Source organism: Oncorhynchus masou, chromosome 12 (genome assembly GCF_036934945.1).
Source record: "Oncorhynchus masou masou isolate Uvic2021 chromosome 12, UVic_Omas_1.1, whole genome shotgun sequence".
Classification (NCBI taxonomy): Eukaryota; Metazoa; Chordata; class Actinopteri; order Salmoniformes; family Salmonidae; genus Oncorhynchus; species Oncorhynchus masou.
In genome coordinates, this window is record NC_088223.1 from 41075673 (window position 1) to 41103493 (window position 27821).

The window sequence follows — 27821 nt, forward strand, 5'->3', positions numbered from 1 at the left end:
TTTAAAAGTGTAGAATACTGAAAATCTTTAATGAAGGCTTTTAATATTATACATAGACAGGGTTTAGAGATCTTTAATTGAGAAAGGATCAAGTTCCCTTCCTTGTCATTATATTTAAATATCTTGTATCAGTTACTGCTGGGCAGAAACTCCATGTACAGTACTTCCAGTTCAGTCCTTTTGTTATGATAGCTTGATTCCCTTTATCATTCTCCGTTGATTAAATACACTTTCTTTTATAGCTCCGGGTTCCTCTGAGTAAAATATCTCTATTCCCCTTTTTCTCATCTAGGGCTTGAATTCAGTCTTTCGTTTACAGTTCATAGTCCTTGGGATATGATATCAGCATTTCCCCCTGGGCTTATTGGCCTGGAATCATTTTCTATTTCATAGCTCGGTCCTTTTTATCATTTCCATGAAATGAAACTTTCACCTTGTTTTTTTTTTATATTTGCGCCATCCTCCAGTCCCTTTTGTCATCCAATGCCACCTTTAAAAATGTCAAAAACACCCAGTCCGAAAACTGGCTAAGATGTTATTAGTGTTACCAGTATTGACTGCTCTCTCACTTTTCCACATTGGCAACCCTCTTTCCTATAACTGCACTGTATTGTCATCATGAATATACAGTAACGGAATATACACAGTTTGGTATGCATAGCTATTAATAAAGTGCAAACAGCATTTAGTTACGAAAGCTGTATATTTTCCCCAGTCCAGTCATGGCTTTGATCCGTCTTTGGAGCAGCTGCTGTAAATCTTTAAAAACACGATCACTTCCTTTCTGATTGGTCGGTTCAGTTTTGTTACCTTTTACATGCATGACCCACCACATCCAATCTGTTTGCTCCTCGGAGTCACAAGCAGGACAAATACACAGAGCACATACACAGACTCTCCACTTGAATCTCTCTCAGCTGCTTGGTTACTTGCAGTTATCAGCCTCCCCAGCAGGGGGCATTGTAGTTTCTGAGGCATACTTCCTACTTCTCAATCTCTTCAATCTCCGTCACAGAGACATCCTGGGGGATCTTCTCCTCGGAATTGCTGCGTCCAGACAGCTTGTCTGGGTGCTCCATGTCATTGAAGCGTTCGGCCACACACTGAGCAGTTAGCCTGGCCTCGGGGTCGTGGTCCCAGCACTCGTCTATGGTGCCGCACACCACCTGGATGCCCTGAGGGAGGCGCAGTGGAGCACAGAGACACACAGTCAGCAGTAGTAGACAGAAACTGGAGTAGGTAGAGAGAGAGAGAAGTTGGCCCTAATCAGAGATCTAAGAGCAAATTATACGATGAAAAATTGCTGAACCTGTATCCGTGATTGGGGAAACTTCGACTTAATCCTCGTTATTGTTTAAAAAAAAAGAAGAAGAAGAAGAATGCGCAAGTAAATTATGCAATAATTATTCTGCGCTTGTGTGCATCATGCACCTGCAGTATGTGTGTGTGTGTGTTTGTCTATGTGCGTATTTAGTCCTATGTGTGTGTAAGGATGCATCAGTGAGTGCATAATGAAAGCAGGCCTTGTTACTTACTGGGTGGTTGATCCAGCTGTTGGGGATCTCTGGCCTCCCTCTGTCTCTGAGAACGCTGTCCTTCATACTCTCCACACACGGGTGCTCCCTCACCTTACCGAAGGGTGGCTCGTAGTCCTTCACCTCTGTGCACAAACACACACAGAGCTGTACAATTAAGACAGGAGCCAGAGAGATACAGATGTCAAAATATACATATGATACAGTTTAATGGCGGTAGGTTCAGAAACATACGCACACACAGAGCCATGTATTGTTTTGTTTATATTCAAATGTAGCTCTACCCTCACGATATGATTTTCCATGAAAGTCGACAATAAGGTTTGTATACGCAAACAGAAACAGACAGACACAGACATCCAAAAGGTACATATGTCGTAGGTTTATAGGATGAGGGGCCAGGGAAAACCTGCCGGAGGAAAAACAGTCAATATTATTGCATTTGGGCTCGTTGAGAATGTGCTTGAAACAACTCACCAACTCAGTGTTGGCTCAGTGTCAGCTATCTTATAACGCAGCATCCAAGATACTCGTCAAGCCCTATGCCGGAATAAAGTTTACTCGGGCAGAATATTAAAGAGTTGGCTTGGGATGATGCAGAGAACTATTTATCTTTAGATAGATCTGATCTGTCCATTGGTAGAGCAACAAATCAAACTCAAGAGTACTGTGAAGAGTGGAGCTCTTGTATAAAAAAAAAAATTGTTTCAGAAAGTAGCTTGACGGAAACTGTGTGAGAACCTCGAGCGCTGAAACGGAACTAAAAGTCATTTTCCAGGGAGATTTCCGACGATTAAAAAAATGGTACCCGAGTAAGTCAATTATCCTCAATAGCGCCATATCGCAAAAACATTCCTGTACAATGACACAGAACAGGCGTAAGACAGAGCCACAATGAATACCTGTACTGTAACTATTGTTTCACTTTTGCATTAGTTTAGTAATGCCATCGTGAATAGAATGAAGACATGGAAATACAGTAGTATATGGATCCTAATGAAAACATTTCCCATCGCTTAACACAATCCCACAATCAATCAAACCAATGATGAGTTGACCTGTTAAGAAACTGAAAGGCCCAGTGCAGACAAAAACGTGATTTTCCTGTGTTTTATATATATTTACACACTATGAGGTTGGAATAATACTGTGAAATTGTGAAAATTATGATAATGCCCTTTTAGTGTAAGAGCTGTTTGGAAAGACCTCCTGAAATGTCTGCCTGTTCTGGTCGGATAGAGCTCAGGCCAGCTACTTTTGTTTCTTTTTGACCATTTTAATTGAAAACAATCACAGTAAGGTACTTAATTATTAAACAGAAATGATTTGATATTGAGATAAAAATTGCTGCATTGGCCCTTTAAAGCTGATGTGCTGTTTCCCTGTACAGTTCTGTAATACTGTTCAATTCTGAGTGAATTCTGTTTGACAGCTGAGAAACGGGCGGTCCCTGCCCAGAAGAGAGGCCTCGCAGGAAGTCCAGATGCACACAGACAGGAATTGGACGCTAGGTCACGGCTTGGGCCAACAGCTGACTCCACAGGCATGAGCATCCTGTTTTGACAAGAAGACTTCCCTCGTTTCAGTGTTTAAGAAAAATACACCCATCCATCCACTCGCCCGCCCATCTGTCATTATTTAAGCGAGTAAAGGAATAACGTTAGAGGATCTGGGTACTGTAACGAGTGCACAAGTGGGAGCCAATTTCTATAACAATTGTGCAATTTTGTTTATCGTCTTAATGCTAAAACAGTAGCTCCCAAAATATGCCATATGAATCACTAAGTCCACACCTTTTATTTATCTGGGTAGCCGGAGAGTAGAGCATTTCAGAAGTCTAATGCTTTTGTCACATCTAGATTAGACTACCTCAATGCTCTATTTTCCGGCTATCCGGATAAAGAAACTAAATACACTTCAGTTAGTGCTAAATACGGCTGCTGGAATCTTGACTAGAACCCAAAAAGTTGATTATATTACTCTCTACACTGGCTTCCTGTTAAGGCTAGGGCTGATTTCAAGGTTTTACTGCTAACCTACAAAGCATTGCATGGACTTGCCCCTACCTATCTCTCCGATTTGGTCCTGCCCCTACATACCTACACGTATGCTACGGTCACAAGACGCAGGCCCTAGAATTTCTAAACAAACAGTAGGAGGCAGGGCTTTCTCCTATAGAGCTCAATTTTTATGGAATGGTCTGCCTATCCATGTGAGAGACAAAGACTCGGTCTCGACCTTTAAATCTTTACTGAAGACGCATCTCTTCAGTAGGTCCTATGATTGAGTGTAATCTGGCCCAGGGGTGCGAAGGTGAACGGCAATGCATTGGAGTGACGAAACGCCTTTGCTGTCTCAGCCTGGCCAGCTCCCCTCTCTCCACTGGGATTCTCTGCCTCTGACCCTATTATGGGGTCTGAGTCACTGGCTTACTAGTGCTCTTCCATGCCTTCCCTAGAAGGGGTGCGACACGTCGTGCCAGGTTTTTTTCCCTCTATACTCGGCTTGAGTGGGTTGAGTCACTGACGTGATCTTCTTGTTCGGTTTTGCGCACCCTCAGGCTTGTGCGGTGGAGGAGATCTTTGGTGGCTATATTCAGCTTTGACTAAGGGTAGTAAGTTTGTGGTCTGGTGATCTCCCTCGAGTGGTGGGGGGGCTGCTTTGGCAAAGTTGGCAAGGTTATATCCCGCCTGGTTGGTCCCGTCGGACAGGGCCCCCCCTTGTCTCAGCCTCCAGTATCGATGCTGCAATAGTCTATGTGCTGCGGGGCTAGGGTCAGTCTGTCCTATCTGGTGAAATTCTCCTGTCTTATCTGGTGCCCTGTGTGACCTTAAGTATGCTCCCTCTAATTCTCTAATTCTCCCTATTGACATGAATGTGGTGCCATATAAAAGAAGAGGTTGTGCTCTTTAAAAGTACGTTAACTTGTCATTGTCACGTGTTCTTTGTTTTTGAGCTATGTCTGTTTGTTTGAAATGTGTGAGAAAATTAGTTTTACCTCGAAAATTCTCAGAAACTACAGCAGCATTCTAGAATTCTATTGGGGTCTAAAGGGTTAAAGCATATCACTTTCCTATTGACTCACATACCTGTATTAGAACTGTTAATAACACCTTTGATGATAACTGACATGTTGTCTGTATCACTCACTGTGAGTTGTCATAGGACGTGAGAAAAGTCTGAAATAGTCTCAACAAGTGAATCAAGAAAATGTCTCAACATTCCCGCTCTGGTGTTTCCCACTGACTTCCTCTTGCTGGTTTGTAATGTTAATACAGTACATTTTTGGCAGCGCAGACATGTTTCCATAGGTTTAGACTCATGGCAGGACTGTTGTGTCTTTATTGGATCTCATCACCACACTGCCTCTCTCTCCCTCATGCTATTAACCATCAGGTCTCAGTCTGGTTTCCTGGTTCAGAGCCTGACCTGTTTAAGTTACTGTGCAGCCCAAGTCATATGTTTGTTATTATGGCTCATTTTAGAGACTTCTGTTCAAACTGTACCCTGTGGTTGAGCAAGCATGAACCATCTGAGTATATCTGAACCACCTGAGTATATCTGAACCACCTGAGTATATCTGAACCGCCTGAGTATATCTGAACCATCTGAGTATATCTGAACCACCTGAGTATATCTGAATAACCTGAGTATATCTGAATAACCTGAGTATATCTGAACCACCTGAGTATATCTGAACCACCTGAGTATATCTGAATAACCTGAGTATATCTGAATAACCTGAGTATATCTGAACCACCTGAGTATATCTGAATAACCTGAGTGTATCTGAACCACCTGAGTATATCTGAACAACCTGAGTATATCTGAATAACCTGAGTATATCTGAACCACCTGAGTATATCTGAATAACCTGAGTATATCTGAACAACCTGAGTATATCTGAACAACCTGAGTATATCTGAACAACCTGAGTATATCTGAACCACCTGAGTATATCTGAACCACCTGAGTATATCTGAACCACCTGAGTATATCTGAATAACCTGAGTATATCTGAACAACCTTATTACAATGCCTTGCAAAATTATTCATCCCCCTTGGCGTTTTTCCTATTTTGTTTCATTAGAACCTGTAACTTAAGTATATTTTTATTTGGATTTCATGTAATGGACATACAAAAATAGTCCAAATTGGTGAAGTGAAATTTAAAAAATAACTTGTTTCAAAAAATAAAAAAAAATAAACGGAAAAGTGGTGCGTGCATATTTATTCACCCCTTTTGCTATGACGCCCCTAAATAAGATCTGGTGCAACCAATTACCTTCAGAAGTCACATAATTAGTTAAATAAAGTCCACCTGTATGCAATCTAAGTGTCACATGATCGGTCACATGATCTCATTATATATACACCTGTTCTGAAAGGCCCCAGAGTCTGCAACACCACCAAGCAAGCGGCACCATGAAGACCAAGGAGCTCTACAAACAGGTCAGGGACAAAGTTGTGGAGAAGTACAGATCAGGGTTGGGTTATAAAAAAATATACAAAACTTTGAACATCCCACGGAGCACCATTAAATCCAGAATTTAAAAATTGAAAGAATATGGCACCACAACAAACATGGCAAGAGAGGGCCGCCCACCAAAACTCACAGACTAGCCAAGGAGCGCGTTAAATCAGAGAGGCAAGAAAAACACCAAAGATAACCTTGAAGGAGCTGCAAAGCTCCACCGCGGAGATTGGAGTATCTGTCCATAGGACCACTTTAAGCCGTACACTCCACAGAGCTGGGCTTTATGGAAGAGTGGCCAGAAAAAAATACATTGCTTAAGAAAGAAATAACCAAACACCTTTGGTGTTCGCCAAAAGGCATGTTGGAGACTCCCCAAACATATGGAAGAAGGTACTCTGGTCAGATGAGACTAAAATTAAGCTTTTTGTCCATCAAGGAAAACGATATGTCTGGCACAAACCCAACACCTCTCATCACCCCGAGAACACCATACAGTGAAGCATGGTGGTGGCAGCATCATACTGTGGGGATGTTTTTCATCGTCAGGGAAACTGGTGGGAATGATGGATAACGCTAAATACAGTGTAATTCTTGAGGGAAACCTGTTTCAGTCTTCCAGAGATTTGAGACTGGGACGGAAGTTCACCTTTCAGCAGGCCAATTACCCTAAGCATACTGCTAAAGTAACACTCGAGTGGTTTAAGGGGAAACATTTAAATGTTTTGGAATGACCTAGTAAAAGGCCCGACCTCAATCCAATTGAGAATCTGTAGTATGACTTAAAGATTGCTGTACACCAGCGGAACCCATCTGAATTTAAGGAGCTGGAGCAGTTTTGCCTTGATGAATGGGCAAAAATCCCAGTGGCTAGATGTCCCAAGCTTATAGAGACATACCATAAGAGACAGCTGTAATTGCTGCAAAAGGTGGCTCTACAAAGTATTGATTTGGGGGGGGGGGGGGTGAAAAGTTATGTACACTCAAGTTCTCTTATTTTTGTCTTGTTTCTTGTTAGTTTCGCAATAAAAAATATTTTGCTTTTTCAAAGTGGTAGGCATGTTGTTTAAATCAAATGATACAACTCCCCCCCCCCCAAAAAATCAATTTTAATTCCAGGTTGTAAGGCAACAAAATTGGAGAAATGCCAAGGGTGGTGAATACTTTCACAAGCCACTGTATATCTGAACCACCTGAGTGTATCTGAACCAGAACATGCCAGTTCACATCAAAGTTGAAATAAGATAAAGAAAAGGGGAAGAGAGAATGACCAATGTAAACCCACAGACATACAGTACACCTCAGGCACATAGGAATGTGGTATTCATCATACAGTACTTTGTTGTGGTTAATTTCTTGTGCACTATCTGGTAGATATTAGGATTTCCGTCATCTTAAATAATTCAAGAAAACCGATCCTCATAGGGCTAACAAAAGTCTGCTTCCCAATCTGAAGCCAACACAGCAGCAGGAATCTGTTTGAGATGCTGTAGTCTCAATAAGAGTCACAGTTTGACAATCCAGCTTGACACTCTCTCCCTCCCTCTTGGAGAACAATAATCTATTCTATTATACTCCTCTCTTCTGATGGTTTTGATTAAGATGAAAGCGTGTGGCGATGGCTCTGACACTTGTTTTCTGTTCCTCACAGGTTGTTAAAGCCCTGGGTGACAGACAGACAGAAAACCAGCCTGCAAGCCAGACAGACAGAAAGACATACCCTTACGGGGAAAAAAAAAACATGAATTTCACATGAACACGTGAAGTGTTCCAAAAACACGTTTTCATGTGATCACATGCTCTTACATGTACGTGAAGTTAAGGTGATAACATGTGACAACATTTAAAGTAAGATGTGATAACACAAAACGACACGCGAAAAGTGTTCCAAAAACACGTTTTTACATGAGTTCACAGTTGAAATTTCATGTGAAACCATGTGGTTTTTCTGTAAGGGTAAGGACAGACCGAAAAGACAGACAGACAGTTTGCCAGACAGCTAGCCAGGCAGACAGACAGCGTGGGGCCCATTCAGGCTTGAGGTGAGGCCATGATATCTGGATAGCAGCCGCCCTCCTCTACTCTACTCTACTCTACTCAGGGGAGTGAAGGCATTTCTCCTATAGTGGGATGGTCAACACCACCGTTCCTCCCTGACCCCGCCTGGGAACACCCTCCTGTCTTTCCTGCTCCTAATTCCAGCCCTGCAAATTATATGGGAGAGACATTTCGGGAAAAGAGACGGCCCCAGGACGCTGTCTTTATTACTTTCTTTCGGAGTTTCTCTTTTTACTTGTCCTTACTTTTACTTTAGAGGATAAAGAGTGCATTGTGTTGGCTGCTGCTGCCTCCTTGGAGGCTGCGACTGGCCCTGTTGACAGGCAGGCACGTTCGTACCGCGTGACAGACAGCGTGACAGATCCCAGATTATACAAAAGGCCCCGAAACTGTGACAAAGTGGCTGACTGACTGCCTGTGTTATGTGGCAGTCTGCCAGGCAAGGCAGTGAGACGACAGGAACTGTTCTGACATCTGTCTGGCGATGGCGGCTGAGGCAGGGAAGCCAACGCGACAGACAGGGAAGCCAACGCGGCTTCACCTCCCAACTCATTATAATGATGCACTGAGATGTGTCAGTCTGACTGTGTGTGGGGAAGAGGGAAGTGTGTGTGTCTTCTCAGTTGAGAGGAGTTTCATGCCATCGGGTGTGTGTGTGTGTTCTCAGGTGTGCAGAGTTTTATGCCATCAAGATTGACTCACCGAGCTGGGATGATAGCATGGGAAGCTTTTATTGAACAGGTGACAAGTGGTCCAAAAATGAATGTGCTGTGGTTATGTGAGTGCCACTTTCGCTGACATAGATAGAAGATTTGATAAGATAGTCATTCTAACTCTGCAAACATTTTGCCCCCAAGGGAATATCCAAACAAACAGTCAGTGCGGCACAGTAACGCTTTTACACAAGATAAGGCAGCTTGCTCCTATCAAGGTGGGAGACTAGTTAAATGCATGGTGAATGTATGTTATGTAATCATGCGGTGGGGGGGGGGGGGTATTTATTACTGTAGAGTATATGCTTCAGCACAAGAGACTGCTGAGAGAGAGCGAGAGAGAGAGAGAGGAAGGGAGAGAGAGACTCTGTGCCCTAGATAAAGGAGGCCTGAGGACATAGTGACCGACCTGGGTCTGTAAAGAATGTCTTCTGCCTTGAAGCTGAAACGAGAGAGAGGTTTTTGGACACAATAATGTCTGAATATCTGAATGTTTGGAGAGAGATAAGTGAATGAATGATTGAGTTCATGAATGGACGAGCGAGTGAACAAATGAATGAACGAACATAAAAATATAACCACTCATGCGGTTTCTGAGTTGTCCTACTCAGTGGAATGCCTTGCTCTGTAGGACCAATGTAACCATAAGCCACTACGCATTTTTGCCAATCATGGGCCTAGATTCCCTTAAAACTCATCATCATCACCACAAATATGCTTTCTACTCCAGCAAGACACCAGCTAGGCTATAGCACATCCTCATGAAAACAAGACCAATATTGCTCCTCCATGGAACTGAATATAGTACTTTCAATATGTGTGTGTGTGTGTGCATTGCTCATTCCATGCAAAACAGGAAATTAACTATTTTCATTTCAGAGGTGTACCCACAGGGCACACATGTTCTTCACCCCCTGCCAATGGAGGAAAAGGTGAAAGGGTCTAACAGGCCCGACCATTCCGCAATGTCCTCCAGAGGGCTTTGGGGCAGCGCTACTGCTCTGACGGTGTTAAAGGGACCATTAGGGACCAAAGGGAAAACAGGAAATGGCAACGCTGGAAGCAGGCGAGCACCAACACTAACATTTGATCAATCAACGTTCTGACACAATGGTCAAACAGGATCACCGGAAAGACCAAATAGACCACAGTGACACAGAGTGGATTTAAAAAATATGAAATATGGCCATGTGGCTTGCCGTAGGATGCCCATTGGATAGTCACCCAATTATATGAATTTCTCATGTCCTGTCCGTGTTGTTCAGAGAGATGGCAAACAGGAAGAAGGGTCATTAGATAAGGGAAGGCTGTTGTTCATTTATGAACTACCTGAGGATGAATTGTGTTTTTGACACAATTTGTTTTCTCTGAAATGGTTCCCACACCACATTTATTTTATTATCCTTATTTTACCAGGTAAGTTGACTGAGAACACATTCTCATTTACAGCAATGACCTGGGGAATAGTTACAGGGGAAAGGAGGGGGGATGAATGAGCCAATTGGAAGCTGGGGATGATTAGGTGGCCATGATGGTATGAGGGCCAGGTTACAATAGGTGCAATGGTATTTTTAGTGACCACAGAGAATCAGGACACCCGTTTAACGTCCCATTCGAAAGACAGCACCTTACACAGGGCAATGTTCCCAATAACTGCCCTTGTGGAATTGAGATATTTTTTTGTTCTACGTACTCCCCACCCGTTTTGGTAAAAAGCTATGGGATGGGACTGGAGAAATGTAACGACTCCTAAATTCGTAGAAAGACCTATGGATGCAAGGACCGACCATTTTTTAGGCTATATAGTGTTTGTTTACATTAACTTGTTTACAAACATTGGAGTAAAACAAGCTTATATTTTGGCTTGTTGAACTACGCTCATGAGACATAAGTTATATTCTTCAAGAATCAATGGGTAAAATGGATGTAGCGATTGCTGATTTCCCCTTTAAGCAGTCATGAGTAGTGCTGTGGACATCATGACATTTTGTCAGCCGGTGATTGTCAAGCAAATAACTGCTGGTCTCAAGGTCATTTACCATTAATTAACATAAACAAATGTAGCATCTCCTGGCTTCCACGCACAGCCTACAAGCCACTGATGCAGACCTTTGGAACATCTACATTTTAAAATTCTTAATAAATCCATGAAATATGGCCTACACATCACAATACATCCCTTATTTATTTTAGACAGGTCTGAAGAAATATGATATGAAGAAAATGTAGTCTATTACAGAAGAACAGATTAGCATACTCTGAGTTGTCCTTATGTTAGGCCCTGATCTGGCTATGCCATATGGCTGTGGGCTATACTAGTTCATCATTTAGCAGGCAAGATTTGCTTAGAATTCCATGGCATTGTCCTCCCGAGTGAGGCAGCGGTCTAAGGCACTGCTTGAGGTGTCACTACAGACCCGGGTTTGATCCCGGGCTGTGTCACAACCGGCCGTGACCGTGAGTCCCATAGGGCGGCTCACAATTGGCCCACAGTCGTCTGTGTTAGTGGAGGGTTTGGCCGAGGGGGCTTTACTTGGCTCAGTGCGTTCTAGCGGCTCCCTGTGGCGGGCCGGGTGCCTGCAGGATGATTACGTCGTCAGTTGAACAGTGCTTCCTCCGACACATTGGTGCGGCTGGCTTCCGGGTTAAGGAGTGCGGTTTGGCGGGTCATGTTTCGGAGGAGACATGACTCAACCTTCACCTCTCCCGAGCCCGTTGGTGGAGTTACAGCAATGAGTCAACATTGAAAAAGGGGTACATGAATATAAATACATTTCTGTGGCATTATTTTATAGTATTGAAGAATACAATTTCTCCAAACTATTTGAGGGCGGCTATTCTGTGTTGAGCAGATAACAAAGAAACAGGTATTTCTACATGCTTCATTTAGAGTTATTTATGCCATTTTAGTTGTACACGGCCGTAGGCTATAAGTGCAACTGTTCCATTAGCAGGAAAACATCATTCTAAAAAGTGAGTGAAAATGCAATCATGGCATGTAATGCTTTTATTATAAAGGTGCATATTTATGGTGAATTCCCCCCCCCCCAAACTTAAAACTCTGCATGTGCGCTGCATGTGTATTATACCAGTTAGGCTCTAAACCCGTTGTAAAGCAGATGAATGTGTTTAATTTTAAGAAGTTATCAAAACATATAGAACGATGGACTAGGCTACATGAGGTGTGTGACTCTGCTGTTGGATCTGACAATTCATCTTGATGGTTGTACAGTTGTCTCAAATAAAACTTTGAAGGACCTCGGCATTACTCTGGACCCTGATCTCTCTTTTGACGAACATACCAAGAACATTTTAAGGGCAGCTTTTCCATCTTCGTAACACTGCAAAATCGCAAACTTTTTTTACAAAAATGATGCAGAAAGCTAATCCATGCTTTTGTCACTTCTAGATTAGACTACTGCAATGCTCTACTTCTCAGGATAAAACACTAAATAAACTTCAGTTAGTGCTAAATACTGCTGCTAGAATCTTGACTAGAACCCACAAAATTTGATTATATTAATCCAGTGCGAGCCTCTCAACCCTGGCTTCCTGTTGAGGCTTGGGCTGATTTCAAGGTAGCATTGCCTTTAAATTGTTTAACTTGGGTCAAACGTTTCAGGAAGCCTTCCACAAGCTTCCCACAATAAGTTGGGGGAATTTTGGCCCATTCCTCCTGACAGAGCTGGTTTATCCTTGGGAGCAATTTCCAAACGCCTGAAGGTACCACGTTCATTTGTACAAACAATAGTATGCTCACGCTTTTTCAGTTATAAATTTTTGTGGGCATTGAGGTCAGGGTTTTGTGACGGCCACTCCAATACCTTGACTTTGTTGTCCTGAAGCCATTTTGCCACAACTTTGGAAGTATGCTTGGGGTCATTGTCCATTTAGAAGACCCATTTGAGACCAAGCTTTAACTTTCTGACTGATGTCTTGAGATGTTGCTTCAATATATCCACATAATTTTCCTACCTCATGATGCCATCTATTTTGTGAAGTGCACCAGTCCCTCCTGCAGCAAAGCACCCCAAAAACATGATGCTGCCACCCCTGTGCTTCACGGTTGGGATGGTGTCCTTTGGCTTGCAAGCATCCCCCTTTTTCCTCCAAACATAACGATGGTCATCATGGCCAAACAGTTCTATTTGTGTTTCATCAGACCATAGGACTTTTCTCCAAAAAGTAAGATCTTTGTCCCCATGTGCAGTTGCAAACCATAGTCTGGCTTTTTTCATGGCGGTTTTTGGGCAGTGGCTTCTTCCTTGCTGAGCGGCCTTTCAGGTTATGACAATATAGGACTTGTTTTACTGTGGATATAGATACTTTTGTACCTGTTTCCTTCAGCATCTTCACAAGGTCCTGTGCAGTTGTTCTGGGATTGATTTGCACTTTTCGCCCCAAAGTACTTTCTCTAGGAGACAGAACGCGTCTCCTTCCTGGGCGGTATGACAGCTGTGTGATCCCATGGTGTTTATACTTGTATACTATTGTTTGTACAGATGAACGTGGTACCTTCAGGCATTTGGAAATTGCTCCCAAGGATGAACCAGGTCTACAGGTCTACAGTTTATTTCTGAGGTCTTGGCTGATTTCTTTTGATTGTCCCATGATGTCAAGCAAAGAGGCACTGAGTTTGAAGGTAGGCCTTGAAATACATCCACAGGCACACCTCCAATTGACTCAAATGATATCAATTAGACTATCAGAAGCTTCTAAAGCCTTGACATCATTTTCTGGAATTTTCCAAGCAGTTTAACTTCTTATGGCTGGGGCCAGTATTGAGTAGCTTGGATGGATAAGGTGCCCAGAGTAAACTGCCTGCTACTCAGGCCCAGTTGCTGATATATGCAACTTATTAGTATTAGATTTGGATAGGAAACACTCTGAAGTTTCTAAACATGTTTGAATGATGTCTGTGAGTATAACAGAACTCATATGGCAGGCAAAAACCTGACAAAAAATCCAACCAGGAAGTGGGAAACCTCAGGTTTGTAGTTTTTCAAGTCATTGCCTGTCGAATATACAGTGTATATGGGGTCATATTGCACTTTCAAAGGCTTCCACTAGATGTCAACAGTCTTTAGAACATTGTTTGAGGCTTCTAGTGTGAAGGAGGGGGGAATGGGAGCTGATTGAGTCAGGGATCTGGCAGAGTGCCATGAGCTGATCACGTGCGCTCACGTGAGAGCGACCTGCATTCCATTGCATTTCTACAGACAAAGGAATTATCCGGTTTGAAACATTATTGAAGATTTATGATAACAACATCCTAAAGATTGATTCTGTACTTCGTTTGACATGTTTCTACGAACTGTAATATGACTTTTCGTCTGAACTTTGATCTGGACTTGCTCGCACCTCGTGAGTTTGGATTGTGCACTAAACGCGCAAACAACAAGGAGGTATTTGGACATAAATTATGGACTTTATTGAACAAATCAAACATTTATTATGGAACTGGGATTCCTGGGAGTGCATTCTGATGAAGATCATCAAAGGTAAGTGAATATTTATAATGCTATTTCTGACCTTTGTTGACTCCATAACATGGCGTATATCTGTATGGCTTGTTTTGGTCTCTGAGCGCTGTACTCAGATTATTGCATGGTGTGCTTTTTCCGTAAAGCTTTTTGAAATCTGAGACAGCGGTTGCATTAAGGAGACGTTTAACTAAAGTTTTATGTATAACACTTGTATTTTCATCAACATTTATGATGAGTATTTCTGTAAATTGATGTGGCTCTCTGCAAAATCACTGGATGTTTTGGAAGCAAAACATTACTGAACGTAACGCGCCAATGTAAACTGAGATTTTTGGATATAAATATGAACTTTATCGAACAAAACATACATGTATTGTGTAACATGAAGTCCTATGAGTGTCATCTGATGAAGATCATCAAAGGTTAGCGATTAATTTTTATCTCTATTTCTGCTTTTTCTGACTCCTCTCTTTGGCTGGAAAAATGGCTGTGTTTTTCTGTGACTCGGTGCAGACCTAACATAATCCATTTTGAAATCGAACACTGTGGTGGGATTAACAAAACGTTTATCTTTAAAATGGTGTAAAATACTTGTATGTTTGAGGAATTTTAATTATGAGATTTCTGTTGTTTTGAATTTGGCGCCCTGCACTTTCACTGGCTGTTGTCATATTGATCCCGTTAGCGGGATCTAAGCCATAAGAAGTTTTAAAGGCACAGTCAATTTAGTGTATGTAAACTTCTGACAGACTGGAATTATAATACAGTGAATTGTGAAATAATCTGTCTGTAAACAATTGTTGGAAAACTTACTTGTGTCATGCACAAAGTAGATGTCCTAACCGACTTGCCAAAACTAGAGTTTGTTCACAAGAAATTTGTGGAGTGGTTTGAAAAATGAGTTTTAATGACTGCAAACCTAAGTGTATGTAAACTTCCAACTTCAACTGTATCTCTCCGATTTGTTCCTGCCGTACATACCTACACGTATGCTACGATCACAAGACACAGGCCTCTTTATTTTCCCTATAATTTCTAAGCAAACAGCTAGAGGCAGGCCTTTCTCCTATAGAGCTCAATTTTTATGGAATGGTCTGCCTGTCCATGTGAGAGACGCAGAAGTCTTTACTGAAGACTCATCTCTTCAGTAGGTTCTAGTGTAGTCTGGTGAACGGAAAGGCCCTGGAGTGACAAACCACCCTTGCGTTCTCTGCCTGGCCAGCTCCCCTCTCTCCACTGGGATTATCTGCCTCTGACCATATTACAGGGGCTGAGTCACTGGCATACTAGTGCTCTTCCATGCCGTCCCTAGGAGGGGTGTGACACTTGAGTGGGTTGAGTCACTGACGTTATCATCATGTCCGGTTTTGCACCCCCTCGGGCTCGTGCCGTGGGGGAGATATTAGTGGGCTATACTCATCCTTGTCTCAGGGTAGTAAGCTGGTGGTCTGTTGATATTCCTAGAGTGGTGTGAGAACTGTGATTTGGCAAAGTGGGTGGGCTTATATCCTGCAGGATTGGCCCGGTCCGGGGGTATCGTTGGACGGGGCCCTATTCTCCCGACCCCCCCCCCTCAGCCTCCAGTATCTATGCTGCAATAGTCTATGTGCCAGGGGGCTAGGGTCAGTCTGTTATATCTAGTGTAATTCCCCTGTCTTATCTGGTTTCCTGTGTGACCTTAAATATGCTCCCTATAATTCTCTCTCTCTCTCCCTCTCTCCCTCCCTCCCAGAGGACATGAGCCCTAGGATCATGGATCCTGGATGTCCCCGGTCCACCTGGCTGTGCTGCTGCTCAAGTTTCAACTGTTCATAATGCGGCTACGGAACCCTGACCTGTTCACAGGATGTGCTACCTTGTCCCGGACCTGTTGTTTTCGGCTCTCTCTCTACCACACCTGCTGTCTTGACCTCTGAATGCTCGGCTATGAAAAGCCAACTGACATTTACTCCTGAGGTGCTGACCTGTTGCACCCTCTACAACCACTATGATTATTATTTAACCCTGCTGGTAATCTATCAACGTTTGAACATCTTGAAGAACAATCTGGAATTAATGGCCATGTAGAGGACTGGCCACCCCTCAGAACCTAGGGCTTTCTTCCTAGGTTCCTGCCTTTCTAGAGAGTTTTTCCTAGCCAGTGGAAAAACTTATACATCGGCATTGCTTGCTGTTTGGGGTTTTAGGCTGGGTTTCTGTATATGACTTCTGCTGATTTTGATTTGAAAAAGTTGCAAAAAAAGGCATGCGCTGTTCCTTGCCTTAAGCTGGACATCATTCACAAGGGATAATATATCATCCACAAGTGACAGGCTAATATTGTGACCCATCAGACTATTCTTGATTTAATCTTGTCTTTACATATACTAAACGATATATGAGTGAAATTGATTTAGAATGGACCATTATCATGTACTTCTCTATCATGCACCTACAGTATATTTAAATGTGAATGGAGGACACTATTCCCACGGTTTATTTTCATGCCAGCCAGGTAGGCTGCACTCCTGTTGTAAAGAGAAGCAATGTGCTTCATATTAGGAAAGGTGAGAAAGAAATATAGTACGCCTAGCCTATTTAAAGTTGATGGGATCCTCCTCTTTTTAATGAAGGCCATCCCTCTGTTTCCTCACGCAATTGCATAGCCTATAGAAATGTTGCGCAACATGAGCTCATGGGCCGTCATTAATTGTTTGATTCGATTTTCGACTACATTTTCATTGGTGTCAGAGTGATTAGAGGGACAATCGAGTGCTGAGTACCAGGCAGTTAGCAAGTTTGGTCATTAGTAGCCTAACATCGGCAGCATCAGAGCTTGGAGAAGCCTAATTACCGTGACAAAACGGTCATGTGGAATTTGACTGCCGCCCTGACTTGTGATTGCCGGTGTGGTGATAATACGGTCACCGTAACAGCCTTCGTCATGAATAACTTCAGATAAACAAACCTGTGATTATTTAACGGTGAACACCTGTATTTTATACAAACATTTTGTCACGGTCCTGAAGGACTTTCAGGAATGTGTGACTACAATTGCGGGCACCTTTTACGGAGAAGTACACCGACTCTATATCGCTTACACAAGGTCACAAATGAAAATCAATTGGCTACAGTCTAAAGTCACATGATTGGTCAGACGTCATGTGGTGTTACTTTACCTCCAATGGCATTGCACCTGGAGGTGATCTCCCACAGTACCAGGGCCATGGAGTAAACATCTGTCTGCTTGAACGACTCAATGTTTTCCAGGTTGATTCTGGACTCCAGCACCTCAGGGGCCATGTACCTGGCAGTGCCCACCTGTAGGGTAAGACCAACAAGGACAAGATGTTAGCCTATTCAGTGGATCATTATCAAAACTGTTCTGTTCTATTCTGTTCTATTCTATTATTTTCTATTCTACTCTGTTTTGTTCTGTTCTATTGTATTCTGTTCTGTTATATTCTACTCGATTCTAATGCTATTTACAGTAGAATATGCATGATTGCTTCCAGAGGTAGTACTGTACAGTACCATGTACCACTACAATTCAACTGTAATTTTAACTGACAGCCTGGTCGGATACATGTCTTCCCTGTTTCTTTCCCCCACTGTATTATAAGACACTACGAAGAGACAATAGGTGCATTAGACACCAAAGGGGCACCCTCTGAAGAAGCTCACGATGACTACGTTTCATAACAAAGTCACAATGACCCTGTCCTACTGCTGTACAACAGTCTAATGGTTCTATTACAACTCCATCAGGCCCGTTTGCCTAGTTACTGTAATAAAACAAAAAGGCCGAGCAGCACTTGCTCTATGGATATTACTAATCTGTTGTCCAGAAGAGGAGCCCCCATTAGTAAGTAAGCCAGTCTGAAATGGCACCCTATTCCCTATATAGTGCACTAATCATAGGCAACATGGTACCATTTTGGATGCACCGTGAGTTGAGAGGAGAGACAGGAGGGAAGAACCTGTACCTGTCCACTGTTGGCCAGCTCGTCCACGGACAGCGAGTTGTCCAGACGCAGACCCAGTCCGAAGTCACACAGGACACAGGTGAGGTCCCCCTTCACCAGGATGTTGGAGCTCTTGATGTCCCGGTGGACGATGGGCACCTTGTAGCGTCCACACAACGTGTGGTCACTATGTAGGTGGGCCACGCCCCTTGCCAGCGACCCGCCCAGCACCCACAGGTCGTCCCAGCTGATGACGTGGCGCGTCAGGTACTCCTGGAGGTTGCCCCGGGGGTGGTAGGCCGTGATCAGCCAATACTGTTTCTCCACCTTGTGGTCCTCTGCGGTCAGGAAGTGCAGGACGTTCTCGTGGCGCAGGTCGGCGTCCGAGAAGATGTCCTTCTCGTTCTTCCACGAGGCATATTCCTCGTCTGCGAAAATTTTGACGGCGACGGTCTCGAAGTGTTCGCCAGCCCCCGTGGCGCCCTGCTTCAGCTTGGCCTTGTAGACCTCGGCGAAGCGGCCCTTTCCCACCTGGGCGTCCAGCTCGATGGGGAGGAGCTCCGTGTTGTGGTTGAGGTTGTTGGCGTGCGTGGAGCTGCTGTCCGAGCCGTCGTCGTCCATCATGATGGCGTGGGCATCACTGAAGTCGAGCGGCGTCTTCTTGCGCTTGGCACCGGCGCGGCGCTGGTGGTAGATGCGGTACCAATAGAAGGATGTTATGACCAGCACGGCCAGAACCAGCAGAGGAACCAGGCTGACCAGGATCACCGACACCACCTGGGAGTCTAGGGAGTCTAGGGTGGAGAGGAAAGACGAGAGAAAAAGAGACAACAAGGTAGATGTTATAGATTAGTTATACAATACATTGCCTATTCAGTATAAATATTGTAGAATATACCTATTCTGTAACATACAGTAGGCCCACCCCCTAGTTAGGTATATTCTACAATAAAAATTATCCACCGCTACAATTATTAGAAGTCTTCAGCCATCATAATCTACTCTAAAACTTGAGCATATTTTCACAATGACCTTTTCACTCACTATGAGTAACTGGACTGGCCATGAAGGTGAAGATCAAATAATTGTCTGTTTGTTTATTGAACTTAAGAGCCCACTGCATAAATAACAATGACCACAAAGGACTATATGGGATACATGATGTGTGCAGTAGCCTATACTTTGACGTTTGACATTTCAGTTGCACTTGAACGTCATACTGTACATTACACTCCAACTCCTTCAGCACTAGGAAATCAATAGGAAGTAGCCAAGTAGCTATATCGTCTCAGAGCATCTTGCTACGCGCAACGTAGCCTGCTCCTTTCCAGCAAAGCAGAGGAACCTAACATTTCCATGAGGAATGTCAGTAAGCATCTCGAGGCTACGAAGCTGAAGTTAGCTTGCTGGTCTGTTAAACACACAAATAGGCTGAACCATGCCCCAGTCGACCACATATTGTGTTCCCTTTATAGACCTAGTCTATGTCTGATTCTTATACTTTTAAGGAGTGATGTCGATGTCTGCTAGACAGAGTAATCTGGTGAACGTTTATGTTTATGCTATGTTTATGATCCTATTTCTGGGGATGGCAGAAGTCTCGTAAAAACATAATAAAACACAACATGTCACGCGCAATTCCAGATCCCAGATCAGTTAGGATTTAAAGGGTCGTAAATGAGTCCTTAACACGTTGTCTGAACAGGCAGACTGTGACAAGTGCTGCTGGGGTTCTATAAATACAGACAGAGATATTAGGAACATGTTTGGCAGTGGAGGATTGTGTGTGTGTGTGTGCGCGCGTGTGTGTGTGCGCGTGAATTTGTGTGTGTTTGTAAGTCTACGAATGTTTCTGTGCATACAGAACAGCAAGTACCCGTCAAGCCCTCACTCACTCGCTCCTTTTTTTCAGACAGGAAACCACATGTCTGAAATCTTCCAACGTGGCCTCAGCGGAGTTTGTTTTCTTTTTCGAAGAGCGAGAGAGAGGAGATCCGTCACAACAAACCTGTCCCTGTGCCTCTGCCATCTCTCAGTAGATACGGCCCACAAAGGACAGCTTCCTAGTTACTAACCCCACTTAGGGCCAGGTTTGAGAATATCAATTGTATTAATACATGCATGAGCTGTTTTTCACCATTCATTGTTATGTGGTGAATATGAAGTTAGACCGTGTGCAGCAGAGCTATCCATCTTCCACAGTAAGGGGAAATGTATTTCCATGACATCGATGTTCCCGGTGTGCGGGATGCTTTTAACTTTGGGCTCCGGAAAGTAAAGTCTGGAAAATGTATCTCTGTGTTATTACTGCTTGGATGCTGTAGTCAAAATACATTTGATTCCAAAATTGTAACGAAAGACTACAGCCAAAAGGCCTCGGCGATGCGAAACCTGTTTGCAATCTTGTATTTGGTGGATGTACAACAGTACACACATGTCAGCATTCATGTGTGACACCTTACATGACAACCTAATAAGGAATTGCATAAGTGTTTTTACAACATATGGTAGAAGAACATGTGTGAGTTACGTCAAAAGTGTTGGTAAACTATATGATCAATTGTAATAGCTAGCCTACGTAACACAATCAGCCATGACATAACAGGTGGCATAGCATCACATAGGGACTCACAGAAGGTGAAGAAGACACGTTTGTTGCACTCGTTTGACCAGTCATAATGCCAACAAAAGGCATGACATAACAGGTGACATAGCACTGCACAACAGGTGACATAATCCTACATAGGGACTCACAGGGGGTGAAGAAGAGGTGGTCGTTGCACTCGTCCTCGGAGCAGGAGCAGATGAAGAACTGGGAGCCCATGTTATTCCTCTCCCTCATCTCACACTTGCTGTTGTTATAGTCCTCCAGCACCAGACCATGCAGCTTATGGGCTGGGTTGTGGCATATCGTGTCTATGGTGACGTTGTCGTCTTTCTTCCTCCTGGAAACAAGACAACAGGAGCAATTAGTTCCACTCCAATTCCTTTTTATTAAACAGAGACCAAATTTAAGCTAGTGATAAATACAGTAATAAAAGGGAAAATAACTTTTTAGAAACTAACAAACCACAGTCTAAGCATTATGGTAGTGATTTAATACAGGGGTCAGGTTAGGTTGTACAGAATGTATCCCCCAGTTACAAAATACCACTGTACACGTGCAGTGAATAATCCTGAAGGTGCACAAATGGACCTACAAATGGGACACTCAGGTCTCCTGCTGGGTGGTGTGGAGCGTATGTCGTGAAACCCTTTTTAAGAGGTGTTGCTGTGAACATGGCATTAGGAGTTCAGCTGACTTCAGCTCTGAATGCTATAAATGTAATGAGATAATGTGGCATTGCCTTCAGCTTCGAACAGGAGGCCAAATCTAGTTCTCCACTTTTTTTACATTCACAAGGCAAATTTCACACAATATTTGGTGGGGTTTGTTGGTGGGGCACTTTTGGGTTTAGCTACTTAAATAAACCTTGTTCACAGCGAATGTAGTTTTTAAATGACAAAGCAAGATGATTCATTTATGCTCTGTCACACATTAACATGCTCCTAGTGTGTCACTGTACCCACTACCCAGCATGCTCTCCTAAGGTCAAGTTTAAATTCCGCTGTAGTCACTCACCAAATGCTGACACACACGTCCTCTGGATGGGGGCAGATGGATGTGATGCTACAGTCGGCCATACAGTTCCCTGTGCCCGTACAGCTGGTAGACTCAACGTCACAGAATTTACACAGACGCTTCAGCTTCAGCATAGTCATTGATGAGGCCACTGAGGTGGAGACACAAAGAGATAGGGGGAAAGACATTAGATTGATCGTTTATAAAGGGATATGGTTACGTACAGCAGTCAATAGTTTGTCCATTTAGGTTACTCATGTGTCGTCAAATATGTTCAATCCTCACTGCAGCTCTTTACTTCCCTATTCCAAATTAATACAGGTCACTTTGACGGTCTAAAACACAAGATAAGACATTTGACCGGGATTTCATTTGATTGCTCTCGAATACAGCTTTTAAAGGCAATGTTACCGTGTTCGCGGCGATCGCATTCGAGGTAATTGCCACAGATGTTGGCTCAAATGGAAATGACCTTTAAATGTTTTGGATTGAACCTCGGGCCATTGTTCGCTTTCATATACGGGCCTAAACTGTATTGACCCAACGAAGATGATAACTTTGCTCAACTTAGGAAACTGACATTTCCCTCCAATTACACAGACAAACAAAAGGCTGCAAACATCAGAAAGGCGAACTCTCTCATCTAAATGTATTACATATTAATATGAACCTTTCCTACACTGGAAGAGTATGGCCTGTTGAACATCAGTGAGTACAGTGAAACATTAACCTCACGTCTCAGTCCAGACTACGTGAAGGAATTTATCATTAGTGAGAGACTTGACAATTTCCCTTTGAAAAGAATGTGTGAAACAGACAAAAGGAATGTTCCCTTCGGTACTACGTCTCTAAGTATAACTATTCCAAAAGACAGTTTTCAAAGCAAGTGATACATTTGTGTTCATGCGTTCTTCTCCAATTAATTCATTACAGTGTAACATGGTACATCCATTTTTCAACCATATGTAAAACTATTTCCCTCGAGCGCAAATTCTACCAGGTGAACAATCAGCACATTCTGCAGTGCCATCTATGGTCGTGTTCAGACTTGACTCAGACTCAAGTGGTGTGATGAGTGCCTGTGTGTGCTTGATAGTCAACTCTACTGAGACAACCGCCAGACAGACAAAAAAAAACAAGCAAAGGGAACATTGAACATCAGTATGTCTTTCAGTCGAGTAGTCTCTAATTTGCACATTTGATTAGTTGCCGTCTTGCCAATTCACTTTGTGAACATCAAAAAGCAGGAGATAATGTCAGTGTGTGTTTGTGAGTGAGAGAAACAGCGAAAGAGATAACTAATAGAGTGCATAAATGTGTGTGTGTGTGTATGTGTGTGTTTAAAGTCTAGGAGCGCTCCTCTTGGCAGATAACTTTAATGCAGGCAAACTTAAATCAGTTTTACCACATTTTTACCAGCATGTGCAACCAGACGAAAACTAATCCTAGACCACCTTTACTCCACACACAGAGATGCATACAAAGCTCTCCACTGCCCTCATTTGGCAAATCTGACCATAATTCTGTCCTCCTGATTCCTGTTTACAAGCAAAAACGAAAGCAGGAAGTACCAGTGACTCGCTCAATACGGAAGTGGTCAGATAACGCGGATGCTACACTACAGAATTGTTTTGCAAGCACAGACTGGAATATGTTTAGGAGTACACCTCTTCAGTCATCGGCTTCATCAATAAGTGTATTGATGACGTCGTCCCCGCAGTGAATGTACGTACATATCCCAACCAGAAGACATGGACTATATGCAACATCCGCATTGAGTTAGGCTAGAGCTGCCGCTTTCAAGGAGCGGGACACTAATCCGGATGTTTATAAGAAATCCCGCTATACCCTCAGACGAACCATCAAACAAGCAAAGTGGTGCCATGACAACAACCTCTCCCTCAATGTGAGCAAGTCAAAGGAGCTGATCGTGGACTACAGGAAAAGGCGAGCCGAACAGGTCCCTATTAACATCAACGGGGCTGTAGTGGAGCGGGTTGACAGTTTCAAGTTTCTTGGTGTCCACATCACCAACGAACTATCATGGTCCAAACATACCAAGACAGTCGTGAAGAGGGCAAGACAAAATTTGGCATGGGTCCTCAGATCCTCAAAAGCTTCTACAGCTGTGTTTGTTTTTATTATTACTTTTTATTTTAGTCTACTTGGTAAATATTTTCTCAACTCTTCTTGAACTGCACTGTTGGTTAAGGGCTTGTAAGAGAAGCCTTTCACGGTAAAGTCTACACTTGTTGTATTCGGCGCATGTGACAAATAAAGTTTGATTCCATTTGCGTGTGTGAGTGCGTGCTCATATTTTACTCCCAAATAAATTATATTGGTTATCTACCTGTCCTTGCACTGCGTGTGCTGCTCCTGATAACCATTAGACTGTATGCTACTGTTTGGCTGATGTAAGAGAATACAAATCTCAGACACATGGCAACAACTGGAATCTAACTCTTCCAATCGCAATGAATATGAGGGAATTCTGTTTTCACTGCAATCACCATAGTGAAGAATGTGGGAACAGGGATCTTTTGGCTGCGAGATGGGGAGAGGACATCTCTATCTCTATCTTTAGGGCTCCCGAGTGGTGCAGCGGTCTAAGGCACTGCATCTCAGTGCAAGAGGTGTCATTACAGTCCCTGGTTCGATTCCAGGCTGTATCACATTCGGCTGTGATCGGGAGTCCCGTGGGACGGCGCAAAATTGGTCCAGTTTGGCTGGGGTAGGATGTGATTGTAAATAAGAATGTGTTCTGAACTGACTTGTCTAGTTAAATTAAACAAATTAAAAAATCTCTCTTCAACTTTATCTATGTGTGCAAGCATTATTCAGTCCCAACCCCACAGGGGTCGTGTTATCAAATGAAGACTTGGTCCAACTTTACACACCATCTGCGTGTGAAATGGCATCCTATTCACTATATAGTACACTACTTTTGACCAGTGCCCATAGGATTCTGGTCAAAAGTAGTGCACTATAAAGGGTGTACAGGGTGCCATTTTGGACACGCATATGGTCTCTTTATTGAATAGCTATACTGTATCGTTGGTGAGAGGAACATAGTCCCTTCCAGCAAAAATGTGTAATTTACTATTGCTGGGTTATGTTTGTCCACCTGTTACAAAAGCTAATCATATTTCAGAGAGTTTTGCTTTGTAGGGCGCCAGTGAACAGTTGATTACCTTACATCAATGTTTCTCTGTAGTTACTTAATTGTCGCAATAACATGTGCACAGCACATTTTGAACATAAAATCAACTATAGCCCCAAAACAGTCCACTTTGGTAAGGTAGGAAGGCTCCAACAATCTTCAGGACTTTCTCACCGAGGGGTTGGAAAGTGAGAGCAAGAGAGAAAGAAAATGCAAGAGCAAGAGAAAGAGAAAGATGTTGCACCCAACTGCCAGATCACTCCTTTTTTTCACTCCATTTGCTCTCCTTCCAGACCTTTATGGAGTGTCTTTAGCATGTATAAAACCAGAAACGGACCAAAATCAGATGCTCCTAATTGTTCAAAAAGAGATGAGGTGGAATGAAATGAAAAGAGACGGGGGGGGGAGAGATCTTACACACGGAATGACGTCACTACCACATAACCACAAGCCTAAGTATGATAGACTGCACAAATAGGAAGAGAAAGCTCAACCTTTTACTTGCATCAGCAGCGTCCTCGTGACACAACCGATAGTGAAAATGCATTATTGACCGTCATCTAGGCCTGTCTGCATGTGCAGCTCGGGGATTTCCTCTTGAAGAATTCCAGTCGCCGAGAGCTAAGTTCAGCCAAGCGAAATGGGTGAGGATTGGGTCTGTGTTCAAAACGACAGCTTATTACCCATTTAAAGCACTAATTTTGAGCAGGCAGTGGTCAAAAGTAGTTTGCTATATAGAGAATAGAGCACCATTTGGGACGCGCTTGGGACTCCGCTGTGTTTGACCAGCTGGCAGGGGGTGAACCTGATAGAGCCACTTTGTCAGGTCACGTGACCAACCATGTTAAAATAATCAACCTTCTCTGCACTGTGAGGAAGTTGGAGGGAAGAGAACCGTATTTGCTCTCTCTCCTCTACCGAGGAGAGAGAGGGAGAGAGAGCAAATACAGTTCTCTTCCCTCCAACATCCTCACAGTGCAGTAGTATACTGTATTACTCTATGCCAGAGAATATCAACGCTACTGACTTAGGAGAGAATGTTGTACTCCTGTACCAGGACAAAACACCTACTGTAGCTGTTCCCAATCTGCAGGGTGGAGTAGAGCTGCGGCTTAAAGCAACAGAAATACAACCTGCAAGTCTGAAACCAGGGTAACTGGAGCAGATCATACAACCTGCAAGTCTGAAAACCAGGGTAACTGGAGCAGATCATACAACCTGCAAGTCTGAAAACCAGGGTAACTGGAGCAGATCATACAACCTGCAAGTCTGAAAACCAGAGTAACTGGAGCAGATCATTCAACCTGCATGTCTGAAACCCAGGGTAACTGGAGCAGATCATACAACCTGCAAGTCTGAAAGCCAGGGTAACTGGAGTAGATCTGGAGAAGCCACATCCACTGCAGCTGGTAGCATTCATAAGGCAGTACAGCCAGTGAAGTAAATATGGTGTCAGGATATTGCAGAGGGATACTAGGCTATATTCTGTTATTGCTATTTCTAGGGTGCAGTGTACATGTCTGACTTGCTAAATCTTAAGCAAACAAATAAAGGCATTACAGTTAAGTTCTGCAGAGGAGTACAATTTTGAATTTGGCCTGAAGTGGTTTGTAGTGTGTTATAGAGTTATAACAGAACAGCTAAGAATGAACTTGGGCTGAGAGCTGGTAGTAGAGTGAGAGGTGGTAGAGTTAGGAGTAATTATATCATTAGAAAAACTCCTCTCAAAGTGTATGTTATTTAAACCCAAGGAGGCGGGCTATGGTGTGGATGAATGCTGGTAATTGTCACCCAGGGCAAAATATAATTGCAGATGTGGGGGAGAAAGGATTATAAGAAGTCAAAGCTGTTTGGTACCATTGGGACATGTTTGGAGTTGGAGACAGAGGCAATAGATGACAATTTCTGATATGTCTACCTTACAAATGACAACGCACATCAGAATGAAAAGTCCCATCGTCCGACCATGCATGTTTTCTCCTGCAACAGGTGGTGTAGCTAAACCTCCTCCCACTGTGTTAAGCAACCCCTTCAACACACAACATATACTGTACCTACTTCCTCTTTAGAAAAACATCATTCTACACACTCAAATGCTTTTCTGATGTGAGTTCCTCTTGGAAAATACTAATGCTCACTTGAATCATTGAACATATACATTATGCTCATACATTCCAACCCCACTTTAGTACAATAATGAGGATTTGGGTATAAACGTACCACCGTTCCTGAATTCCTGATATTGAACAACACTGACTGCATAGTTTGTATACATTAAATACTTCTATGCATACAAATTGCAGTAACACCAGCTAATATATTTGCGAGTTTTAGCTCAAATGAGCTGAAAATGTCGCCTTCCACTAAAATGTATAGTTTTATGGCTGGATTATGTTTGACCACCTGCTACAAAAAAAACTGAATGACAATTTTGAACGTGTGTCAACGTTCGTTACAACAACCTCATACATGTTTCAATAATTACTTGATTACCTCGATAACATTAACCAACCACCAACATTCATAGGTTACTTTAAATAAATAAACGTAAAACTCACTTTTCTGTTCTAGCAGAATACTACCAAACATTATCGTTCCCCACCAGAAAGCAGAAAAACGAAGTAGCTCCATTTAGACGGACTATAAACTCCTCTTCTTTTCATTAACTAAAGCCTTGATAACAGTAAATATCCAGACTTTAATTCGAGACGTTCTTCGGGGGGGTTTCTTCGGGTCTGCCTGTTGCTCTCATGCGTCTCTCAAGCAGCGTCCGGTTAGAACAGTAAATAGTGCAGGCAGAACTTGCCGTATATGAGTCAGACAGTATGT

At 43.1% G+C, this 27821-nt stretch overlaps 1 protein-coding gene across 1 annotated transcript; it reads right to left on the reverse strand.

Moving 5' to 3' along the window:
* On the reverse strand, positions 1-27821 carry LOC135550102 (TGF-beta receptor type-2-like). Its single transcript, XM_064980588.1, has 7 exons — positions 27551-27821; positions 21833-21983; positions 20965-21155; positions 18232-19004; positions 17425-17566; positions 1536-1660; positions 1-1175 (listed from the first exon to the last, which is right to left on the reverse strand). The coding sequence occupies exons 1-7, from the start codon at positions 27621-27623 to the stop codon at positions 984-986; spliced, it is 1647 nt and encodes a 548-aa protein (XP_064836660.1). The 5' UTR covers positions 27624-27821; the 3' UTR covers positions 1-983.

What these genes read in the sequence shown, in the direction of transcription:
- LOC135550102 (XM_064980588.1), bottom strand. Translation starts at nt 27,623, where the DNA reads ATGGAGCTACTTCGTTTTTCTGCTTTCTGGTGGGGAACGATAATGTTT. An exon ending in GACGTGTGTGTCAGCATTTG is followed by an intron (nt 21,156 to 21,832) that starts GTGAGTGACTAC and finishes TCTTGTTTCCAG; the next exon opens with GAGGAAGAAAGACGACAACG. An exon ending in CCACCTCTTCTTCACCCCCT is followed by an intron (nt 19,005 to 20,964) that starts GTGAGTCCCTAT and finishes TCTCCACCCTAG; the next exon opens with ACTCCCTAGACTCCCAGGTG.